This window comes from Rhipicephalus sanguineus, chromosome 6 (genome assembly GCF_013339695.2).
Source record: "Rhipicephalus sanguineus isolate Rsan-2018 chromosome 6, BIME_Rsan_1.4, whole genome shotgun sequence".
Taxonomy (NCBI): domain Eukaryota; kingdom Metazoa; phylum Arthropoda; class Arachnida; order Ixodida; family Ixodidae; genus Rhipicephalus; species Rhipicephalus sanguineus.
This window is the reverse complement of record NC_051181.1, coordinates 166,024,031-166,036,495: the sequence shown is the minus strand read 5'-3', so window position 1 is coordinate 166,036,495 and position 12,465 is coordinate 166,024,031. Positions and strand designations below refer to the sequence as shown.

General features: G+C 47.5%; 1 protein-coding gene across 1 annotated transcript in view; it reads right to left on the bottom strand.

Moving 5' to 3' along the window:
- The window catches only part of LOC119397000 (T-complex protein 1 subunit alpha-like), a 138,419-nt gene that overhangs the window by 65,541 nt on the left and 60,413 nt on the right, over window positions 1–12,465 (bottom strand). The window contains 3 exon segments of the mRNA XM_037664413.2: window positions 9,611–9,737; window positions 9,739–9,787; window positions 9,890–10,016. Coding sequence (XP_037520341.1) covers window positions 9,611–9,737; window positions 9,739–9,787; window positions 9,890–10,016 — 303 coding nt within the window.

The following is a 12,465-nucleotide window of genomic DNA, read 5'->3' as shown; positions in this document are numbered from 1 at the left end:
TTGTTACAGTGAAATTCGACTATATGATCAATCTTGATGAGGAACTTCCGACAACACATGCCTACCAATCGCAGCTGTTTAAGGCGCCACAAACAGCGTCTTCATGCCAATGAAGTGGCATTCGTAGAAAAGTTTCAGTCAACGTAATCACACTGCGAAACTGATTTTTGGCGTCGCCTTGAAGCAAGTTTTTCAAGCTTGAAAACAAGAGGCGAAAGACCAGGAAACGAAGAAACACAGATGTAAAAATTCGTTTGTGTCTTTTGGTTTCGTTGTCCTTTGTCCTGTTTTAGTGTCTTCATCCTTTGCATCACTTGATTCAAGATCATGAACCAAACACCTGGCAATGAGTTGTGCTTTTAAAGCCGCCTTTGCCACTCTGCATCAGTGTCATGCGATGAATAGCACCAGTATAATTGCAGTCTCAAAAAACTTAAGTGGCACAATTCCGTGGCATAATGTTGCTGCGGAATTGAGAAATAAAAACTAGGCATGGGCAAATATTTGAACAAATATCGCAGATTTCTAATTCACTTTGACACGAATTTAAATTATTTGAAATTTCAAAGTATTCAAAATGAACAAATAGATGTAGATGTATACAGCAAAAGCTCGATAATTCGGATTTCACGGGACCGGAAAAAATGTCCGATTTAACTGAATGCCGAATTAACGAATGAACAGGAAAAACAACATTCAAATCAAGTTGGAGAAGCTCAAGTTTGCTGAAGTATTTTGTAATGGTCGTTTGCGTTTTCGCGCAGATTCCGACTGACATTACAATTTTCCTTGACTCTTCCAAATGGCCAACAGCACACAAACTGTCGGAAGTGCTCAGGCAAATGTCCTTTAATATCAAAAGCGCCTCCCAACGTCTTCCCAACGTGCTCCGCTTCCCATTGTACTTGGTCATAACTAGAGACCGGAAGTTCAGGCACCAAAAAACAAAGTTTTAGGCGCCTATAATAGGCCCTAAAAACTGTCATTTAGGCATATATAGGCGTTAAAAACTATTGTTTAGGCATATATAGGCGCAATTCATAATTACTTCAGCAGCGTGTTTCAGGACAAATCTTCGACTTCTAACAAGCACAGCAGGCAAATCCTGTGCTTTGGGAAAGTTAACTTTATTTTTTTATGAAAAGAATTAGGAGAACAACCATTTGAACAGATTTAAGGGGAGACGTGGCACTTTAAAACCTTTTTTTAAATTCTTGACCAATTTTGATGGAACTTGCAGAGTTTAAGAATGTTTGTGTGCTGATTTCAAATATGCAATTGCTTTTTTCATATGATAAGTAGTTTCCTGGATATTACAAACACCTACTTCTTTGTCTAAGGCCTAATTAGCTAATGAACCACAACCTACACACCAGTGTACAATCCACAGTATACATTTAGAATGTTTGTAGTGTGTCGTAAAGCATAAATCATTGCTTTAGGACATTTCCAAGCAGAGTTGTGGGCTGTTGCACCCAATTGTGGGCTGTTGCACCCAATTTAAAAAACACCCCAATTAATACTCAAAACAAAACCTTGATTTAGAACATTTTCTTAAGAAAGCAGTATAACAAAATTTGCCTTACGACGCATTGCATCTATTTATCTCAGAAGCGAAAAAGAAATCATAATGATAACCCAGACAGAACAAAAGATATTGCTCCTCCATTACACGAAGAGCATGAAAAATTGTTTGCCGTTTGCCCTCAATTTAAACGGCAGGATGCATGGTGTTGCTTTTTTAAAGTAAGATGTGGATAGAAGACAATGGTATGCAGCAATGAAAATTTGTAATTAGGTGCACAATGATGTCAGGAATGTGCAGAGATGGCCAGCGAAAACTAGATTTTTTGGTTGATTTTCATTCCCTAAGTGCCACGTCCCCCCTTAAGTGAAAGCTAGGATGATTGGACACCGTGAGAGAGACTATTAAAGCAGTGGCAAACCAGCACCATCTCAAGGTTTTCGGGCTTGAAGTTGTGCGTTCTTTCAGTCAGTATTTGTTTGTATGCGAAAAAAGAACGGTCGACGTCCACTCAAGTTAGTGGAGCGTACTTGTAGTCCGGCACTTTCGATGCTCTAACTGCATCTGGAACCTTTGAATCTGCCCCGCTCAGAACTTTAGACACTTGTTTTAGCACACAAAATCAACAATTCCTGTCCAAGACAGATTTAGGCTTCGAGGTGACCCTGTCAGCGACAGGTCCATTGGGGGCGGTGGCGAACCTTTCCTGCACGCCCAAATTAGCTTAACACTCTGAGTCAGAGCGGTGCCCCAACTTTCAAGTTTCTGTATGCTTTCTGCAAGGAAAGTAAATTAGGCACATAAATATGCCAAGTCAGATTCAAGTGTATCGTGATGTAGAACAGTCTGGGCTCTTCTCACGGCGACGCTCTCGTCTGCTGCAAAGCTGTTAATAACAGCCGTAACACCAGCGAAGTGTTTGTTGTAGTATAGTCCACTGCCTTCAGCCAAGTTCCTCAGCGGGTAACAACGGGCTCTGGTGGAAGAGGCACATTCGGCAACTGCTCTTTAAAAGCACGAACGCGCGAAGGCGTCTTAAGAAACACTGCCTTGCCTGCAGCTTTTAGTTCGTTAACAGAACTGAATGACTTTCTCAGCTCTTCACAGACCCAATGAATCCCATGGGCAAGACAAGTGACATGCAATAATGCTCAGGATAAAAAGGATAAAAGGCCTTGAGAAGTGCAGCATTCTTGTGCATATAAGCTGCTGCCTCTGTGTAGCGCAGCAGTACTCGGTCGTCGTGGGATCCGGAGGGGTACCTACCCTGAAGGACGAGTTCACAAAGTAGGTGATAGTATCCCCGCTCATTTTTTCTAGTTGTTTCGAGCATACCAAGAAAGGTGTTTTCTCTTTTGCATTCAGCTTTCCAACTACAAAATGTCCAAGTAATCGTCCGGTCGCATCTGTTGTCTCGTCCACTGAAGTACATATGTATGATTCACTGAGTTCTCGTCTGATTTTTGCTGTGTCCTCGTACATTGGGCGCAGGTACTGCTTGCAAAGGGTGGACTCTGATGGTATATTTTGTTTGCAGTACTTTTGCAAAAAATGCTTGAGTGTCTTGTTTTCGATCTTCGCCCAAGGGATGTTAGCAGCGACCAATGCTTCGCGCGCTGAATTCACTTCTCTTTCCTTCAGCAAATGTTACAAACAAGAACGACTGCCTCGACGTTGACGGTTGGTTGCGCAGAGCCTTGGCTTGATGCAACATTAATAAAAATATCTGGGGTTTAACGTCCCAAAACCACGATATGATTACGAGAGACGCCGTAGTGGAGGGCTCCGGAAATTTCGACCACCTGGGGTTCTTAACGTGCACCTAAATCTAAGTACACGGGCCTCAAACATTTTCGCCTCCATCGAAAATGCAGCCGCCGCGGCCAGGATTCGATCCCGCGACCTTCGGGTCAGCAGTCGAGTGCCATAACCACTAGACCACCGTGGCGGGGCGGCTTGATGCTACATTGTTTTCACGTGCTGCTCCAGATGGCACTTTTTTTTCGCACGGTACCAGCGAGAAGAAAAGAGCGAATTGCACCAGGAAAGTGCGTTGGATACGTGGAACTTCTTTAGTGCACTTGCGCTTGTACTTTTTTCCTTTGCGGCTGTTGGCAAACGCTGAGGAAATGGCGAAGTTAGATAGCAGGAGCCCAAGCGTGCATTTTAAAATCGAAATGCTTATACCTGTATCCGACCGAGAATACGCAGCACATTTCGTCTTGCATGCGAGTTCACAGATCCGGATACAAAAATAACAAAACAGTGAACATGAGTGCCCGTGAAATGACCACGAAATGCACGTCACTTGCGCAGGGTTATTCATATTCGCAGTTGCGTAAGCAATATTGGTAGCTTTATGCCTATGCGTGGTTCAGAGTGGACGTCAAACGCAAAATATTGTTGACCTTTCCAATGTCTTCTCACCTGCTTTCCACATGGATGGCAAAATATCTGTTCTCCATTGACGGAGTAGCACTGCGTTCCGCTGGTCCATTGCTTGACAAGGACACTTTTCGGCGTCTTTTTCTTCGGCATTGCTCGGCAGACTCCTGACAGCTGCCGTTGAAGAACATAAATGCCAACGAAACTGACGTGTAGGCTGTAGGCTGCAGCGCTAGCCTATATAGCTTAGCTTTGGCTCGCTAGGGTACACTCCAGCCTACCTCAGGCAACCGCCGAGCTGCACTACTCTCGAACCAGGCGACGGAGTCAGCCGCGGTGGGTTTACGGTGCTCGGCTGCTGACCCGAAGGTCGCGGGTTCGATCCCGGCCGCGGCGGTCGCACTTCGATGGAGGCGAAATGGTGGAGGCCCGTGTACTTAGATTTAGGTGCACGTTAAAGAACACCAGATGGTCGAAATTTCCGGAGCCCCCCACTACGGCGTCTCTCATAATCATATCGTGGTTTTGGGACGTAAAACCCCAGATATTAATATTAACCAAGCGACGGAGATCTTCAAGGGGGAGGTGGGGGGACACTAGCGCTAGCCTAGCCTCGCTTTGCCTCGCTGGGGTACACTCCAGCCCCGCCCACGGAAAGGCGCGTTTATAGTACGACGCTATCAGCGCGTTGGCGAGCGTCACATGCGTCGGAGCGCATCGGCCGAGTCCAGTTATACGTTGGCTGTGCCATTGCGCCGAACTATGGTCTGTTTTCGCCGACGTGACGCAGCGCATGCTTGCGTGTACCCTACGTTGCACTATAATCGCCCCTTAACAGGAGCTAAAAACGTGAACGAAAAAAAAGAACATGACTAGCGCGCTATGCGCGCATTGTAGTTACTATCGCCACACTAAGTGCTTCTTGTTTTACTCGATATGAACAGCTCACTTAAGCAAAACCTGTACTCACGAACGCGAAAAGGCATTTTTAGGCGCTGAAAAGCTGATATAGGCACGAACCTCGAAATAGGCACTTATAGGCACAATAAATGTGTGATTTAAACGTTTCCCTTCCCTTAGTTCGTGCTTATATGTTGAATAGGCTCGAAACAGACTCCAGGAAAAAATAGGCATTTTGCCTGAAGTTCCGGTCTCTAGTCATAATGTGCTGTCGCGATTCGCCTTTCTTCACAGCTTCCAAAATTTCCACTTTAGTCTCCAAGTTCTTCGCTTCATACTTCTGCCGATTTTCCGGCGTTGCCATCACTGTAGCGCACGATGGTGGTGGCATGCAAACACAGTTACAACAACAACAACAACAACAAAAAAAGAACAAAAGGCAACTCCGCAAGAAGAGACGGCGCCGACACGACAACACAAGGGAAAATGGCGTCTGAGGCACAGTGGAGCGAGGAAAGATGCTGACGTTCGGTGACGCTGCGATCGACCCCACTAGTTGATGACGATGGCGACGCCACTCAGGTTTCGGTTTCACTACAGTGGTGCCAGCGCTGCTTTACCACACTTTTGTGTAGCGGCAGCTGTCAGCATTTGTCCGAATTAAGCGGTGCGTAGCCGAATTCTGACGAATTAACGAAGTTTAGTCCCATAGATTAACATGCACTTCAGTCGGGACCGATAGAGCCGTCCGAATTATCCGAATTAACGGGTGTTGAATTAACGAGCTTTTACTGTAATTGACCAAATGCAGCCCCAATGAAAAGGTGGCTTCACTGCAGCCTGGAGCACCTACGCCATGATAAACGCCAAGTACAGAAAATTCTAAAATGCAACGTACTTTACCGCTTATAACTTGCGCCCTATTACTATTCAAATCCTTCCACTACAGTAAAACCTCGTTATAACGACGTTGAAGGGGGAGTCGTAATTACTTCGTTATAACCATTAGTTCGTTATAGCCAATATCCATTTCTACCGACAATTAGCACGCAAGAGAGGATGTGCTCACCGCCAAATCTCACAGCAGCCCACCACGCAAACGAAAAACGGCCGTCGCACGGAGAAAAACTAGTAAAAGAAACAAAAAAGAAAGAACAGCAAAGAACTGCTACTTTATTCACGCCAAACTCCGCACACCAGCTGGCGGCTCACATCGCAGAAAAAAAGTCCTTCATGGACTTCTGCCGTGTCTTCCTCAGACGGATGATGGCTTTTTCGGCCGCTGCCGCTAAGTCGAGTCCGTCCTCACCGTCATCGTGAGCGCTGAAGAAGCGGCGCAGCAGGTCTGCCGCACCCAGCGCTTGCACGGACGTCGGAACATCGGGTTCGCCAACTACGGGCTCCGGGCTGTCGTCGACACATTCGTCACTGTCGTCCTTCACCACCCCTGTCACCGCGCGCACAATTTCAGCCTCTGTCAGCTCTTCGGTTGTCACCGCGTCAGCATCGGCACTGACGTATGTGCAGAAGGTGTCGCAGTCGGGCACAACTCCAGCGTCAAAGAGAGCGTCCCACGACACCAGGTCTTGGTCACCCACGGCACCCTCACTGGCGGCAGCGCTGATATCTTTGCTGTCACCGCCACTGTTGACGCCAAATGAGGCATGCCGGAAGCAGTTGGCGATCGTGCTTGCTGTTACAGACATCCAAGCAGCCTGTAGCATCTCGATCGTCATGTAGAGGTCGATTGCAGTCTCGCGCTTCATGCTCATATTGAGTAGAATTCGGTCGATTACACGCTTGCGGTAGCCCGACTTAAGGTACATGATCACCCCTTGGTCCAGGTGTTGCACAACCGCAGTGCAGTTTGGTGGCAAAAAGCACAGGTCGATGTTTTTGAGCACAACGGCGGTGTGGTGGGCCGAGCAGTTGTCCAGGATAAGGCATATCTTACGGTTCTGCTTGCCCAGCCGCTCGTCCCACTCACGCAGCCATTGTGCAAAAATATCTCTTGTCATCCAAGCCTTGCGGTTGGACACATAAATCACTTGGAGTTCGTGTTTCCCTTTAAAGCATCGTGGCGATGCACTTTTGCCGATTACGAGGGCCGGCACCTTTTCCGACCCATGCATGTTTGCACAAAGCAACACGGTCACGCGGACCTTGCTCTGCTTACCGCCCTGGCAGCGGTCACCTTTGAGGGCCAAAGTTTTTTGCAGCAGCATCTGATAAAACAGGGCAGTCTCATCCGCGTTAAAGAAATTACTGGCGCTGTATTTTTCAAGCAGCTGTCCAACGTTTTTCGCTACCCACACCACTGCAGCTTCACGGTCGACGGACTGCGCTTCCGCGCTGACAGCCCTGCCGACGATGTCATGGCGCTCCTTGAAGCGCTGCAGCCAGCCGTCACTCGCCAAAAAATCGTCGTGCCCCATGATGCACGCGAAGTCCCTCGCTTTCCGCTGCAAAAGTGCCCCACTCACCGGAGTGCCGCTTGCTCTCACTTCCAAAAACCACTTGAAGACTGCCTTCTCAACAGCTTCGAAGGCGGCGGCTCGCAGCTTCTAACGCCTTTGACGCCACGTGCGACAGCACTGATGACTGCTTTGTTGCTCAATATCGTTGACAGCGTTCTCAACACTACGCCGAAATCTTGGGCCACTTTTTTCTTCTTGACGCTGGACTCAACGGCTTTCAACATAGCTGCCTTCTGCACGATTGTAATCGTTTTACGCTTTCGTTTGCCGTTGCCGTCGTCCATCTCCTGTCTAGCGGCGGGAACCGAGAGAGACGCTGTTCTGATGCACACGCAGCGAATGACAAGCAACAACAAGGCCTGCGGTCGCCGTCCATGCGCGCAGCAGGAGAGCGGGCGGGTCCACGAGTACCGCGGGAGAGGGGAGGCCGGGTGACGTGCGCGGGTGGGTCCATGAGTTTCATTGGAAAGGGGAGGCACGCAGACGTGCACCCTCGCGTGTGTTGGCAGGCGGCTCCTCGGGAGCGCGAGGCGCGAGTTTTGAATTACCGCATCCGTGATGGGACGTAAACCGTCGCGCGCTATAAGACATTGACTTGCCAGGTACCAAAATGATCAGTAAATGCTCAGTGGGGAAAAAAAAAGGCTCGTTATATCCATTGCGAGGAAATTTTAGCCTCGTTAAAACGAGGTTTTATATACATGGGAGTCTATGGGAATTTCAAGGGGAATTACGACTGCTTCGTTATATCCATTAATTCGTTATATCCCACTTCGTTATAACGAGCTTCTAGTGTATTCAAATTTGCTTCCACTTTGCTACAAACCAAAAAAGCAAGATTCACACATGGCTAGTTCTAATTCTTAAATACAGAAGCCGACCGTTTATTCGGACCCGGCAGGAACCGCCGAAAAGTCCGAATAATCGCGAGTCCGAAAAAAAGGATTCACCAGAAAAAAGCACTTTTATTGGCCCGGCGGCCGGAAAAAACTTGTCAGTGCACGTCTGTACACATGTACGCTTCCGCGTGACCAAGTCGGCCTGTATTTCAGCCAATGTTTGGCCACCCCTGCGGGTCGGCAATAGCACTGCAACAGCCTACGCTAAATCCGCATTTGATGGCTGTGGTGTGGGAGGTGGGTCATCACGGCAGTCACTGTCCACATGCGCTGGTTCGAGTAGCTGACGGATGATCTCATCGCCCAACTCGGCGAAAACTCCCCAGCAACTTCCACCTGGTGAATAATCACCACTTTTTTCGCCATCGTTAGGGCCTCGTAGTTGCCGCGTTTCTTTAGTTCCGACAGCACACATGGAATGGGCAGCGTCGGAGCAACACCTCTCACGCCAAGCAACAGACTAAGCTCGGGACGCAGATCAGGCCTAGCCACAGAAACATCTGACAACGCAAATCCTTACACGCCAAAAGGAAACAACGTTGGGCTAGTTGATGTTGCAGCGCTTCTGTTGTACTCTCTTTGTCCGAATTAGGATCCGCGTCGTACTCGTACGCCCTGTCATTCGCCTCAAAACGCCGCACCGAGCAGATTCCAATCTTGGCTTGACTTGGCCTGCTGTTTGGCCGTGGTAGCCGGTCAATGGATACTTGACTGGCTAAAGCCAAAAGGCAGCAGTTACATGTAGCCAACAAACATAGCCTTCGAGATCAGTAATTTCTGCGTGGATTTTTGACACTGGCACGATCTCCAGTTATAGCCAGTGCAACATTTCGGTGCTGGCAACCTAGCAAAAATATTGTAAACATTGCTGACAGCTTGTCAAGGCGTTCAACGTCGTACTCGATCAGCCAGCCGGAGTCTGAAAAATCGAACGGCGGGCTGTGGGGCGTCCGAATTTTCAGTCATGAGTTTACATTACTTCAATGGGACGAGTGGCGGTGCCGCGAAGGTGTCCGAATAAACGAGCATGTCCGAATTTTCAGCGTCCGAATAAACGGTCGGCGACTGTATGGTGCAAGTTAGTTGGGTCATGACAAAAAATGCTCATTTTTCTTTATATTATGTGACATATATACTATCCGAACTATTTGGTTCAAAATTATTCAACCAAATTCCTGTTCGCTTAGGATTTGCTTTGAACCTCAAATTTACTATCTGCCCATCCCTAATAAATCGCACTCAAGTTTTCTTTTGTAACAACCCAAACATGCCTTTTCACAGCAGCTCTGCGATCCCCTTATTTAGTGATTTTGCATGCAAACCAGTCAAAGAAATTTTCATGCTATATCTCCCTGGAAGTAAACCTTGCTATTCCGCCCAAGGCTGGAAGCCCAGCATTAAGCCCACAGAAGTGATTACAGTACCTCCAGTGGCTTTTGCAATGCGTCGAAGATCCTGCTTCTTGCATCGGCGCACGGCCATGGCTCCAGCCTCCACAAAGTACTTGAGGCACAAGTCGTCAATACCTCCCGTGACCAAGATCACGTTGGCATCCAGCACCCAAGATCTTGGAGATACGCTCTTTGGTGATGTCCATTTCTCTGCAGAGATTGCAACAGACATGCTTGGTCTGAGACTGCGCTCTTGGTGCATTGTGTGCCCTTCCATTCCCACAACTGCGCATACACAATTCTAGTGCCCACCTCTGACGAATGGCCTCAAGCTTCTCGGGGTCAGTAACCAGCACTTGGACACCCATGTGCATCTTAGCCTTCTGCAGGCTGAAGTCCAGGCAGGCTATCTTTGCACCAACAACCTTCTTTGTCATGGCTGCAGCAAATAGGGCATTCATCAGATCAGAAATACTAGCCCCTGCGTAAACTGTCAGACAACTTGCTGGTACACAACTTCAGAAAAAAGGCACTAGGAATGGAACAAAGTGGGACACACCGTGTCCATACTAAAGTAGGGGCATTCACCGAGGGGCTCTTTTTTCTGTATGATGTATACACAACTAATGAAACCGACAGACAGTTAAGTCAGGCAAGCATAGGGGACATTATTTGTGGTTTCTTAACTGTATTGTAATGATTCTCACTTAAACTGGAAGATATTAAAGTGGATGAAAAACCACCCTTTCCGTTGGTGGGATCCGAACCCACAACCTTCAAATTACGCTTAAGAGCATTGGACGCATAATTCGAAGATTGTGGGTTCGGATCCCACCGACGGAAAGGGTAATTTTTTGACCGCTGTGATCTGCAAGACACCAGCCTTGTTGACGACATCCGCTTCGCTATCGCTTGCAAGATAACTCAAGCTCGTTACATCTACTGCTACTGTTTCTACAACTAATCATGCTTGCTAATTGACACGCGGCGATAACAAAAACACCATATCGGGCGCAAACGCACAGCACGCGCGGCTAAGAACACAGAACTACAACACATAGTCATAGAACACCCTGACAACATTGTGCGATACGATGTGCCGTGGTTCATGGTTCCCGCATGCCACGCATTAGCCGGATTCTCTCACACTCCACTGCTCCAAAAGCGAGGAGAGCATCGAGGTGCGCCCCCCCCCCCTTTCCTGCAGCCACAGCGGTCGTTCGATTAGAAAAATGCGTTGACAAAATCTCGAGCCAGCGTTACCGAGACTTCAGTTCCCTTTCAATAAAGTTACTGTTGATTTTCCATGATGGGAGCACAATTTCCCTGAGTTTTCCCTGAGTATTTCCAGACTATCCAAAATCCCTGAGAATGCCCGGTTTTCCCGGTCGGTAGACACCCTGTTACTTTATTCTCCTATACGCCGACAATCTGCAAATGCCAAGAAATATGCAAACAAAAAGTATTTGAGAACAATCACCACTAAGCATAAACTTGGGCAATGTGGTTGCACCTTTAGGGTTGGAGTCACAGCCGAAGACTCATGGATTCTGGCATTGATCGGATAGCGCGAGCCCGACACTCACTGCAGCAACTCCGCTTGCCAGTTGCGTTACACAATGTCATAGCTTTACAAGTCACCAATCGCTATATTTGCAGCACACCGCAGCTAGGGCAATTCATGGTGTCCGAGCAAAGAGACCTTGAGATAAACTCTGCTGCACAGCTCTTGTCAACATGGAGCATGTTGTAACACAGTTGAAACAGAGGCAGACGATGCTCACTGTCCACTGGAAGCTCAGTGATGTAGACTGGACATATCCAATATGATCGGTGGACACTGGTATGTATAATGAAACAATGCTAGGCAGAATCAAAGCGGTAAGTTTAAAACTCATTCGGCAGCGCCCCTGCCATTTGTAGCGATTCACGTGCTCAATGTCTTGCAATAAATTACACACTTGAAGCACAGAGCTTAAATCGGCCTGCCATGGATCCTTGAGACTTGCATTACTGGCTCAATGCGTTTGTACAAAATCATCAAAACCATTTCAGGGTCCTTTTACAAACAACTATTACCTCCTTCATGCGAGGTGGCACGCAACCGCAACCGAGTACACCCATGCCGTTTCAGACATTTCTGGCCTGTTGGTCACCAGTCTTGTCAAGGTGCACAGTTGTTTCCAAGTGCCACTTCGTGCTTTACCTCTTTTACACGCCTAGCGGGCAAGACACTTTTCAAGCGATCGCTTGACCTTTCTCTAATTTAATTTGCCGGACAAAAAAGACAATGCTCGGCACCAGGTATCTAGAGAACTCAACCACACCTTTGCAAAATAAAAGCCGTCTTGGGTGGCATAGTTACAGCGGCTGCCACTGGGCGTCGCCACGTGCCAGTGACATGCTCTATAGCAGGGGTCTCAAACTCAGCTCAGCTAGTGTGCTGCATTTAGGAAATTTAGTCTCCCGATGGGCTGGGATGATGGAGAAGGTTTTAGCACAGGGGGAGAGAGAATTCGAACACAATGTCAGCTAACATTGCAATTTGAAAAGAGGCCTTTTTCATATGTCATATACGGGTTATTTCTTATTAGGGGGATTTCAGGTCAGGTTTTGAGAAACAATGACTGAAATCTGAAAATTTGATTATGTTCGAACCAGTGCTGGGCAGTATCCAAGATACATGTACAGTAGACTCTCATTGAACGGAACCTGCAGGGACCAGGAAGATGTGTTCCATTCAACAGGAGTTCCATTTACTGAGAGATGAACAAGGGTGCAGAATACAAGTATGAAACCAATCTTGTCAGACGCACTTGTTCCATTTAAGCAGCAGTTCCGTTTAAGAGATTTCTGTTTACTGAGAGTCTACTGTATCTTATATACCA